The 12,086-nt window shown below is 54.1% G+C and overlaps 3 protein-coding genes across 3 annotated transcripts; all 3 read left to right on the plus strand.

Annotated features, from left to right (window-relative positions):
• Positions 1 to 622: 622 nt before the first annotated feature.
• On the plus strand, positions 623 to 5,527 carry PG998_000556 (uncharacterized protein; the record flags this gene model as incomplete). Its single annotated transcript, XM_066867374.1, has 3 exons — positions 623 to 684; positions 762 to 914; positions 1,006 to 5,527. The coding sequence occupies 3 exons, from the start codon at positions 623 to 625 to the stop codon at positions 5,525 to 5,527; spliced, it is 4,737 nt and encodes a 1,578-aa protein (XP_066735789.1).
• A 499-nt stretch (positions 5,528 to 6,026) lies between these two features.
• PG998_000557 (WD40-repeat-containing domain protein) lies at positions 6,027 to 7,474 on the plus strand (the record flags this gene model as incomplete). The annotated part of the gene is made up of 2 exons (XM_066867375.1): positions 6,027 to 7,151; positions 7,199 to 7,474. 2 exons carry the CDS (start codon positions 6,027 to 6,029, stop codon positions 7,472 to 7,474), a joined length of 1,401 nt encoding a protein of 466 aa, XP_066735790.1.
• A 2,383-nt stretch (positions 7,475 to 9,857) lies between these two features.
• On the plus strand, positions 9,858 to 11,347 carry PG998_000558 (INSIG domain-containing protein; the record flags this gene model as incomplete). Its single annotated transcript, XM_066867376.1, has 2 exons — positions 9,858 to 10,775; positions 10,901 to 11,347. 2 exons carry the CDS (start codon positions 9,858 to 9,860, stop codon positions 11,345 to 11,347), a joined length of 1,365 nt encoding a protein of 454 aa, XP_066735791.1.
• Between the last annotated feature and the right edge of the window lie 739 nt (positions 11,348 to 12,086).

A 12,086-nucleotide genomic window follows, 5' to 3' on the forward strand; every position in this document is an offset into this window, starting at 1 on the left:
CACCTCACACCGTAGATACCTTAGAAAACCCGAAGATAGATGCCGCTTCAAATAGCAAATGCTCAGATGCTCAAATCGAGTTTGCGTCAGGCTGTGCGGCGCTGTAGACCTAACATTGGCTGCGGCCATGTAAGTGATAGTTGACAAATGCAATATGCAAATGATGAAGTACCTACCATGCCACCCCTCCCTGTCGGGCTTGCAGGCTGCACGGTTCCAATGAATCAATTTCATCCCCCCTCTCCTTGCTGGGAGGTGCAAGTTACTGGGCAGGCCAGCTTGTAACTGGGCCTATTGGGAAGCCGCCGGAAGCTAATGAGGTGCTAACAGCGACTTGCCTGCCCGCCTACGACACATCGATACTGCTAATGCTAAACTGACTGATGCCTGCTCCTCTCTGAAATCAGCATTTCGGGCAATTGGCACCACGCAACACCATCACGAACACCCCGGTGGATGAAAAAATCAATCGGCCTCAACGACCACACACGTTTTCAATTCTCCCACCTCAACGCCATCACTTTTATCCTCGAAAACCTCGGCGATCGTCTCCCACCGCTCCATTAAGTTTGGGAAATCGTCCGCTTTTCCCTTCAAAGCGGATGTCGTCGCCGCTGATGCTATGACTGAGGTCGTACCAGCCGACCACACGCCGCTCTTGCATGAAAAGCGAGGCCATCTTAAGTGAGTAGTGCATCATACGATAGAGCTCAATTAGCCGACTCCATCGATACCATTTTTGTGATATTTACGTTTTATAGTGCGGCTGTACGATCGCGGAAGAGGAAGTTGAGGGAAGTCTATGCGGTCGCGACCGTTGAAGATGGCCTCCCCAATATCAGTCTTCTCAACCCGGACGCGCCACCCACCAACCTCGCCGAGTCTCGCTTTCTTGAAGTGTCAGACATCTTACGGTACGTCTTGCCTACTGTTTTCTCAATTTGCATCATCTTGCGACCGCGTCTTCGTTTGTTTGGCGCATTCCTACTGACCCAATAGCTGCAGAGGACGGAGATTCAACGAGTCGAGTATCCCAGCCAGAGCCATACCTCGCTTGGATGCTCCTCGCCCACCGCTAACCAATGTTCCTCCCACCACGACTGTCCAGCAGCCTGCCATACATGGACAGAAACCACCAGTGAGCAGCATCCAGCGTTCAGCACATCATGGGCCGACCGCCGCCGCAAGACCTAGTCCTGGGGCTCCCGATGTCCCGAAAGCTGTGCATCATGGCATCCAACCAGCACCCGCACATCTCGCACAGCCGAAAACGACTCCCACGCCTCCCATACGACAAAGCCAACCGTCGCCATCTGTCACGGACCAGAATGGACGTTCTGGGGTGCGACCAGTCTTCAAACCCATCGACAACCAGCCATTGCAGCAAGGAAAGCCCGTTAAGAGCACTTGGACTGATCCTAGCAGCCATGCCGCGCAGAACCTACCATCAGCACACCCACCCAGTGTACAAACTGTTGCCGCGCCACGCGAGGCTCCCAGCATAGCTCAAAATGGAGCATTTTCGGAGAAACCACAGAATGCACAAACCTACAGCCAAGATGGTAGGCATTTAAAGCGAGAGGCACCGGCAGTACTTGGCACGCCGCCCGCTGTGGAAAAGTCTAAGTTAGCGCTCAACGTTGGACCGCTACAAGATCCTCGGTCTATGGATACCCTTTCATCGCCAGGGTCTACAGCACAGACAGCAACGACACCCGCAGTCGCTGACACGTCAACCAACACTAGTCCGGACCACGAGGGAATGCAGGGTATCGAGAAGATTGAAGCTGAATCCACAAAGTCGAATGGCCTTGTTACTCCGACTGCCGAGAAACACGAGAGACTTGTGATCGCCGAAACCCCAGGTTCTGTGATCGCCACGTCACGAGAAGTAGAAGCGCAACTACTTCGTGATTCAGCCGAAGCTGCAGAGGCGCGATCCAACCAGCCGGAAGAGACTAAAGCCACAACGTCCCCACAAGCTCCTGTGAACATTGCAGCTGCTCGCGGGCCTGAAAGCGGGAGGCCAGTACAGACAACATCTGCAGCAGCGATGAACCGGACTCACCCAAAACCTGACGGGGATGTTGTCATGGCAGATGTACCTGTCTTGAAGCAAAATGTCAACGATCAGCCAGCCAAGGACACGAGGCCGAGTGAGTTGCCCAGGTTTGACCAAACCGTTGCAGAGCCGCCGAAGCCCCAGGATCCTCCAGAGTCAGCATCTTTCACTCCACAGCCCGAGAAGGCGGTTACGCACATAGCCTCGGGGGCTACGAAGCAGAGATCCGTACTGGACATTTTGGCCGGTGACCCTCCCAAATCTGCGACTACTTCACGCCCGACAAGCTCCGGAGCCCAGTCTCAAGTACCAATCACACCAACTTCCCAGTCGCCAAGGCCTCGTGGGCGTAGTTTGGTTGATCGATTTCGAGCGAAGGAGAAAAGCAAACTCTCGACAGTTGTCTTTGGTAAGCAGTCACGCAAGGCCTCGGACTCTTCGAGGTCAATGGTCCATACACGGTCCAAATCGGTTGGTCACATTCCCAGTGACGACTATTTCACTCCGCTCTTTGTTCATGGGTTCTCAAACGGGAGCAAGTGGATGAAGCCGCTAGAGCAGATCCTGCACCATGCCCACAAGACAATTGCCACGCCAGACTCTTATACGCAGATACTCGATAACCAAGCTTGTAAAGTACTTAGGAGGGTTTACCAGTTGCAGCAACAGGATAAGTGGTCACTGAGGCAACCCAAGCGATGTCCCGAGCCCACGCGCCCGACGTCCCACTGGGATGTAATGCTCAAAGAGATGAAATGGATGCGGACAGATTTCAGGGAGGAAAGAAAATGGAAACACGCCGTTGCACGCAACCTTGCGAATGCTTGTGCTGAATGGGTCTCGCTCAAGGGCGACCCTCGAGAGCAAAGGGCATTACAAATCAACGCGGCAATCCCTACAGAGCCAGCGAAGGGCCAATGGAGCGACGCAGGGGAACTTGTCTTATCAAGAGAGGATGTGAAGATGGCTGATGGCCTGGATGCTCAGGGTTCCGATCACCATCCGACCCCGGAACTCGTTGCATCTGGTGATGCTGATTCCCCATCTGATCATGTGGATGACCCATCCGAAATGTTCTTGGACACAGTGGCACCTTCGGCCATCTTTGCCCTTGACGATAATGATGTGGTATTCGGCCTTAGCCATTCTCCTAACACGAACCGGCTTCTAGACGAGCTTCCTATGTACGGGTCCCCCCTGAAGGTACCGGAACCGGATCTGGTTGCTCTAAAAACAGACCCCGATGCTCAATGGAAACGAGAAGCACTGCCTCTGAGCAAGTACGTTGAGGGACGTATGGAGCTGGAAGCGAGCGAACCTCCCCGGAAGCGAAGTCGTTACCAATACGTCCAAGAAGATGAAGACGATGATGAGGTCGTTTTCAGTCACCAAGGGAACGATTCGTCTCCTCTGTCACCCGAGAATCCCCATGTTGCGTTGTTCCAGCCTGCGAACAAACCCATCAGGGACCGGCTGCATGCGGGCCACCAGTTCCGCCCGCCTAATGAACATACCATGCCGTTCCAGAGCTTTTACGAGTCTCGTAGTTGTTCTCAGTGGACCATTAATGAGGACGACGAGCTTCGAGCTCTCGTTCGTGAATACTCGTACAACTGGTCGCTTATATCGAACATGCTGTCGACAAAGTCTGTCTTTGCTTCGGGTGCCGAACGACGAACGCCTTGGGAATGTTTTGAACGCTGGGTGATGCTCGAGGGCCTACCGCACGATATGCAAAAGACACAGTACTTCAAGCTGTGGCAAGGCCGCATTGATTCCGCGCAACAGACCATTCGACAACAAAATCAAAACGCACTGGCGCAGCAAGCGCAGCAGCAGCAGCAGCCGCCGCCACAGCAATCTCAAACGCCAAATGGGGGCAGCGGTCCGGTAACGCCGATTGTGAGAAGGCGCCTGTCGTTGCCGGTCAAGGTAGAGCGTAGACGCAACCAGAAGCATCTGACTATGATCGACGCTATGCGGAAGCTCGCTAAGAAACGGGAAACGACGGTCCAAAAGCAACAGCACGCTGCCGGCATTGCGGCTATGCGCAAAGCTCAAGAGCAGCCCCAAGCTAGGGTCGGTCCTATCAAGACACCCAGGGAGTATAGTATAATGCGCTGGGAACGGGATCAGGCAATGGCAGAAAGACTGGCAGAGCGAATGGCACAGCACCAGCAACAACGCGCCGCCGAGGCACAACGCAGAGCACGAAACGCTGTTGCTGGTAACGCATCAAACAGTAATGCCAACCGGCAGACACAGGCTCAGCAATTGCAAGCAAGGGCTCAACAGGGACAGGCGGCACAGTTGGCAGCTGCACAACAAAACGCTCAGATGTCCCCGAATCCAACGGCGCAACTGGGAGCTACGCATCCTCATGCTGCTGTGGCTCGTCCAAACTCTGCCAATCATATGGCGGTCAATGGCCAAGCTCGACCACGCATGCCGATGCAGGGAACACCGAATGGCAACGGGGCTCAAAGCCACGTTGGCAGTGGCAATCTCGTTGCACCAATGCAGATGAACGGAAATGGGCAGATGCAAGTGCCTGTTGTCAATGGTCAGGCGAGGATGTCGATACCTGCAACACCAGATCTTGCTACGGTGATGCAGGCACAGCGAATTTCTGAACAGCAGCGGCAGGCTGTGCAGTTGCGACAAGCACAGCAGCAACAGCAGCCCCATCAGATGCAACAGACAAATAACATGCCGCAGACGTCTCCGCCTGCTAACCGTGCAACGATAGCAAACGGCGTGAACCAGAAGAGTTACTTGAACAACAACGCTCAGGCGATGCTCTTCAACGCATCGAACTCGCCAGGGATCTCGACTCCTCCAGCATCGGGACTTACGTTGCCAGCTGGCCATTCAGGCTCACCAAGGCCGCAAATGCCTCCGCAGATTCATCAAACATACCTTACTCAACTCCAGCACATCGAGAACCAAATCCGGCAGTCGCATCCAAACACTCCCCAGGAAATGGTCCGGGAAATGGCACGACAATTGTTACAAAATCGGCATAACAACCTTGCTCAATCGGCCAGGGAGGCTATGAACGCTGCAGCGGGTGGCTCGGGACAGACACCTGTCGCCAATGGCCCTCACCAGTACGCCCAGCTTCTCCGAGCCCAACAACAGGCTCAAGCGGCAGCGGCAGCACAGGCTCAACAGCAGCACTCACAACACCCACAGCACAATTCCCCACAGTCGCAACAGTCGCAGCATAGCCCTCAGCTTCAGCAACAGCAATCCCAGCAGCAAACAGCTCAGCATACTCAACACCCACACAATGCTCAGCAGCAGCAGCAGCAACAGCATCAACAGCATGCCGGACAGAACGGTCAAAAGTCTCAACTTAGCCCCCAACTTCAACAGCAGCAGCAGCAGCAGCAGCAACAACAACAACGCAATGGTAGTGCCGGGAGTCCAACGCCGCCTGTTCCAGCTGTGGCGAAGTCGTAGAACGGAGGAGGTATGCTTGGCCTTGGCATGGATGATTGTATATGTACCCCAGTAACTCCTGGGATTATCAACGTCTCTTTAGGAGGTCTGCAGGATCGACCTTGGTGGTGGGACTTGGGCTTTGACCTGACAGACGCAAAGCATATGGTGTTCTAGAAGAGGACATCTGGAGCGACTCATGAATATAACACTTTAATGATGATCGAATAAACGATACCAACTTCAATCTTTCCTCCTTAATTAAACTATTGTGAATGCAGCCTCTATTGCAAGTTGCGGCTGTTTTGCTGCTTCGTCATGCCCCGAGCCGGGGGCACTGTAGTTAGTTGGTGGGTACCCAAGTATACATATTTGCTATGCAGCTCATTATCGATAAGTGAAGTGACCCACTGTAACTTTTTGGTACTTTTTTTGTTCTTTGGTCATCTTGACGATGGCCCAGTGACATTGACAAGCCTTTTCTTCCCATTTACGAACAAAACACTCACCAACCCCAGCCATGGCCAAAAGAAAGAGAACGAATGCACCTGCAAGTGCCCCGGCTGCTGCCGAGGAACCAGTTGTAACCAAAAAGGCCAAGAGCTCCAAGGTTTCCAACAGCTCTGCAGCCCCCTTCACTCTGCAAATCGTCGCCGGCTCCTACGACAGAATATTACACGGTGTCACTGCGACCATCTCGTCCGATGACCAGGTCGAATTTGCCGACACTTTCCTCTTCAATGCCCACTCCTCAGCCATCCGCTGCCTCGCCCTCTCGCCGCTCTCAGCCCCCGAGGCTGGCAAGGCCCAGAAGATCATGCTAGCGACCGGCGGCACCGACGAGCGCATCAACGTCTACAGCATTTCGGCGCACCCGCCCCCGCGCAAGGAACAGGACATCCTGTCGGTTGTTGCGCCGCGCAAGATCCTGGAAAACTCCAAGAACCGCGAGCTCGGCACCCTGCTGCACCACTCTTCCACTATCACCAAGCTCGCCTTTCCCACCAAGTCCAAGCTGATCTCGGCCTCGGAGGACTCAACCATCGCCATCACCAGAATCAGGGATATGTCCATGCTGTCCAGCATCAAGGTTCCCATACCGAAACCCCAGGGCCGGCCGAGCGGCGACACGGCCGCTTTGGGCGGAGCTCCCTCAGGTGTCAACGACTTTGCGGTCCACTCGAGCATGAAGGTCATGATCAGTCTTAGCAAGGGAGAGCGCAGCATGAGGTTATGGAACCTCCTGACCGGAAAGAAGGCGGGCGTGTTGAACTTTGGCCGCGACCTTCTCCAAGAGATCGGCGAGCCGCGGCACTCCACGGGAGAGGGCAGGAGCATTATTTGGCACCCCAACAGCGAAGAGTTTTGTGTAGGATTCGACCGGAACTTGCTCGTGTTCGGCGTCGATGGTCAGCCCAGATGCAAAATCATGCCAGAGTCAAGGACCAAAGTCCACAACTTCTGCTACTTTTCTACAGACGACGCAGACAAAAGCATCTTGGCCGTATCTACCGAGGATGGACGCATCATGTTCTTCTCCACCGACGACGAAGACCTGAAGCAACCGGATGAGGCTGCAGAAAGCAAAAAGACCAGCCAGCTACCTACGGCGAAGCTACTTGGGCAGCTGGGTGGCAAGGAGGGGGTGTTACTGGCAGAATTAAGACTTTCAGCCTTCTACGGCCCGATCAGAGGAAGGACGAGGTCTTCTTCGCGTGCGGTAGCAGTGACGGCAAGCTTCGTCTTTTCCAGGTCACGCTGAAGGAGCTGATTAAGTCCCAAAAGACGGATAAGGCGGTGCAGGTCGGAAAGCTGCTTGGAACTTACAGCACCGACAATCGGATTACATGTATGGAAGCGTTTGTTATGATACCTAGACCGGAAGGCGTCGACGAGAGCGATGAAGATGATGAGGAGGAATTCGAGGGTCTGTCTGGAGAGAGCGACGAGGAGGATGACGATGAATAGAAGAGAGAGGTCATCTGTATTAAGCTTAATCTTAAGGCACTCAGCCTCGAAATTGCGAATGGGCCCAACGTGCCGTGGTACACCCAACAAAAAAACGTATGTCCTCCCACCGTGTCGTGCAGACGGGAGCGAGTCTAATCCGGCTTGGCGGGTACTGCCGAGCCAAGCAACACAGAAAAGACGATAATTGGAGGTTTTGGTAGAGGCAAAACGTTCGAGAATGGTGCGAGGATGAGAGATGTATCGTAAATGTAATTTGAAGAGTAAGCCGGCAATTAGCGAGATTTGACAGCCAGTATCCTCACCGGAGGGTCGGAGGGTATCAATCAATCAATCAATGTATCAATCCGACCTGACTACCTCGTGCCTGGGCGAGATCCACCGGTCAGGAACGGAAGGTGAACAATCCTTTGCAAGCGGGGTGATTTGTGCAGCGGTTGTTGCATTGGGTGTTGGCTCGACTGACGAATATGTCTTGTACGCGCACCTCTGCGACATACGATGGATTGCATGGATTGCATGCATCGCATCGGGAGTGGTAGCTGACAGCAAACTGCATGACCCTCCAAGAGCATCGTCATCATGGTTGGTTGGTATTTTTAAGGTTAAGAGGGCAAATACATTGTGCTGTATTAGTAGGTGCTTCCTGTTTGCTTTCCCCTCCTCCAGACTAAGTTGCTACGTAGATCGTGGGGTAACGAGAAGAGGCGCAGATCAAAGATCAACCGGTTTCGAGTCGCTGGCCAGTCAAGAGGCCTTGCCAAGAGAGGGATACACAAGAACGAGAGCTGGAGAGCTGGATGCTTGAAGCATGTGATTCTGCTCATGGCTAATGGGTGGGTACACGGCAGGGTTGGCGGGTTTTTTAGCGCCTGCTGACTCTTGCTCGTCTGCGTCTGCCGTTTGTCTTCTAGTCTTTTACAATTCCGGATTTTCCAATTGGCGAGAAAGTTGTCTCGGACGACATTCCCTCCCTCCTCCTTGCTGCTTGCCTATTGCTTCTCCAAGTGCTCCCCTCTTTCTTGTGTCCATATTTATGCCCATGGAGCACCGCGAATAAACACGACTCCACCTCGTCCCCCCTTGTCACGTTCTTGGCTTTGGTGGTGGATACTGCTGCATTTGCTGCATTTGGTGCATCCGGTACTTGGCTTCCCGTGAGAGAGAATGTGTGAGAGAGAGTGAGAGAGAGTAGAGATGAAGAAGCTCTCTCTCTCTCTCGCGTGTCTTTGGGCAGAGACACCGACAACCGTTGCCTTTTATTAATGGACGGCAATGTTAGTCATTAAGGCTCAAGAGCGAGAATGGGCGACCTTCGAACTGTCGTCGAGGCCCGAGCTGGGGGGTCCAGCTAAGAATACCTTCAAATAGCAATACGTAAAAGTGATGCAGACAGGTCAGCTGCGAACGGATCGAGACACGAGAAACATAACATGATCATGCTGGACGGGGACGGAACAGGGCTGGACACACGTTGCTTGCGTGGTACATGCCATGCACCTCGTAGCAAAAGCATCCTGCACACCCAAATCAATTGACATGCTTTTATTCGCTGGCTGAATGTGTGTCTGTGTCTGTCTCCTCAACCGTCGACACCGAGGGCATACCTACATTATCTCAGGCCTGCAAAACATACAGCGGCTGCTCGCCCCTTCTTTCCTCTTATTTTTACCCTTACTCTTTCTCTCTCTCTCTCTCTCTCTCTCTCTCTTACTTGCCCCCTGCTGTTCTCGAATTGTTACACCGACCAACGTGTGTCCGGCGTATTCGTTTCTCTACTTCCATCCACATCCGTCTTGGCTGTACCGCTGGATACAAAGTTCCACGATTTTGTGTATAATTAAACCTTAGGTAATAGGTTACTTTCTCCATCACGTCAAACGGGCAATATCCAGGGACTTCCGCTCCAGTTTTCTCGCCCCTTCGAACCTGGGAATGTACGAAACATACTGAGTATTGAGCTGCCTCACTGCTCGACTCCTGCTGCGACTGGGACGATTATCAAAGCGGTCGAGCCTCTTTGCCTCCGAAACGAGACTCGCCTTGAACGCCAAGCCGACCACGCGACTTTGATCTCTTTCGATCCGCCAACCGCGCACCCCCCGGCACCCACCAACCTGCCAAACCCTCGCAACTCTGGTCTGTTGTCTTCAGCCGCGGCCCTCCATTGAAAATAAAACTGGAGTGAAAGCAACATCTTTATACCTAGCCACCGCTACCCGCTTTTCGGAGCGCTCACTGCCATATAACTACGACATCACAGCACTCGCTTACCTACTGCGATCTTCCCCCAAGCATTGCTGGCGAGCTGAAATCCCGGTTGTTATAGCGGTCTGCAGGGAAAGAACGAAAGAACGAGATACAGATTACACAGTAACCCACCATGTCGAATTCACAAGGCAATGACGGCCCTCCCATACTCCGGCCGATCCCCCGCCGCCCCTTCAATGTCAACTTTACCGCCGTGGCGGCGCAAGACGAAGAGCCCTCTTCGCAACCGCCAAGCCCCCACCCGCGCAACACCCCGGCCATGCTGAACCTCGACTTCCTGAACTCGAAGCTGCTCAACCCGCGCCTCCACAGTGTCCGCGGCGACGACAGCGCTTATGCCACAGGCTCCGGCTCCGGCTCCGGCACCATCAGCCGCGCCCAGTCGGTTAAGAACCTGACGAGCTCGACGCTATTCGGTATCTATTCGCCCTCAACGACGGGGGTGGGCGACGGTTTCTCGGGGGGCATTGCGACACAGGACGAGCCGAGCACGCCGTTATGGGGATTGGATTCGCCCGCTACGGCTGCGCCGCTCAACGCGGAAGACCTGTCCTATGCCCTACAAAAGAACCCGGCACATATGCACATGGAGAGGCGGCGGTCTTCACAACACCCGCCGCCGCCCATGAGGGAATCGCTGTCGAGGCCCGTCATGGCGTTCCATCTGGCGCTGAGGGCGGCGCTTCTGTTCGGCCTGGGGATCCTCTACGGCGCACTGGTGGCTCGATTCCAGGACAGCCGGAAATACGACGTGATGTTCCAGATGGAGGACGTGACGCAGCAGCCTTCGGCGACCACGTATGACCTGCGGTACATGGCCTTCTGGGGTGTTTCGGGCGTCGTACTCGGTGGGCTGTTGCCATTGTTCGACGGCCTGTGGGAGGATATGTGTGGGCAGGATTCCGCTGTGGAGGATGACGAGTCGCCATTGGACCAGGCTGGCGAGGCTGCAAAGGGGACGGCGTCTCCAACGGATTGGGCCTTGGTCGCTAGGGGCATCGGCGCATTCATTGGGATCGTATATGCCATCGTACGTTGAATACCCATCAAAAAGAGACCCCCCATATTTTGGTTGGTCAAAAGGGCCGTTTAACGGTTGACCAAGATCCCCCTGTACGTGCGCATTGCTAATAACTGATTTTTCCTTTCTTCTAGCGCAAATCAACATGGACCTCGACTCTCCAGGTGTCGCTCACGCTGGCCCTCGTCAACCCCTTTCTATGGTACCTGATTGACGGCACTCCGGCGGGTTTCTTGTTTTCGGCAGCGATAGGGCTCACGGGCTCCCTCGTGTTGACGGGCCTGAAGGCGGACATGGTGCCCGCCCCCGCCAGCGCATCGTCGATCTGGAATAGTTTCGGAGCCGCCGAGTTCGGCGGTCTCAATGCGTCGAGCTCTGCGCATGCAAACCAGCAGCAGCCTGGTTCTGGCAGTACGCTCGTGCTTGGTGGCCTGGCCACCAAGGAGAGCGTCGAGATGACCATCTGGACGCTGAGCGTGCTGTTTTGCTGTGGCGTGTGTTTTGGCAACATCGGACGGCGCATGACGCTCTGGAAAAGTAGAGGCGGAAAGGGGAGATGGGCTGAGGGGACCCTCCGGTGAAGGGAGACGAACCACGTCCCAGCTCGCGATCCCCTTTTGAATAGATAACGAATTATTTATCGGGCTGATCTACCTTGTCATATATTGCACATTTCTTCGGTTTGGCGTCATCTTGTACTACGGGATGTGATAGGCGTTTACGTCATCGTCAGGTTCGTATGGGTCTCATGTTTGGGTGCTCCAGGGGTCGGAAAGCAACTCGGGTCTCACGGAAACCCACTTACGGGCGGGAGTCTTTTCACTTTGGGAGATCAATATTGGCCTGATTGGTCACATCCCATCCAGCATATCTAAATAAATATGGATGGAGGTTGGTGAATATTGTTTGCTTTGCTGGCTATTCGTATTGCATTGGGTGGATCAGGATGCTTTTGGACGGAGGGATGGATTATATCTATCCAGACCCGATTACGGCTTTATATCATTTGGAAATTGAGAACGATGGTTCTGTATGTGTGGTAGCAGATTCGCTCGCACATACATCGGGATACCCCCATTGGCATTTAACGATACCTCCTCTTGGGTTTTCAGCCCCTCGGGCTTCTGTTCGACGTCGTCTCCAAACCATGGCATCGCCAAACTTTGAATCCTGACCAGGCCACCCAGCCCCTGGCCCCCAAACCCAAAGCAGTCCCAGCACAGCGGTAGTGTTCTTATGCGCATTATAAATAGAGGCAAGAGGGTTCAACCCCCTCTGCGGTCGCTATTTCAATCCCCTTCTGAGGTGCATCTTTTTCTC

The sequence above is a fragment of the Apiospora kogelbergensis genome (assembly GCF_038363985.1).
Source record: "Apiospora kogelbergensis strain CBS 113332 chromosome Unknown utg000001l_segment0_segment0, whole genome shotgun sequence".
Taxonomy (NCBI): Eukaryota; Fungi; Ascomycota; class Sordariomycetes; order Amphisphaeriales; family Apiosporaceae; genus Apiospora; species Apiospora kogelbergensis.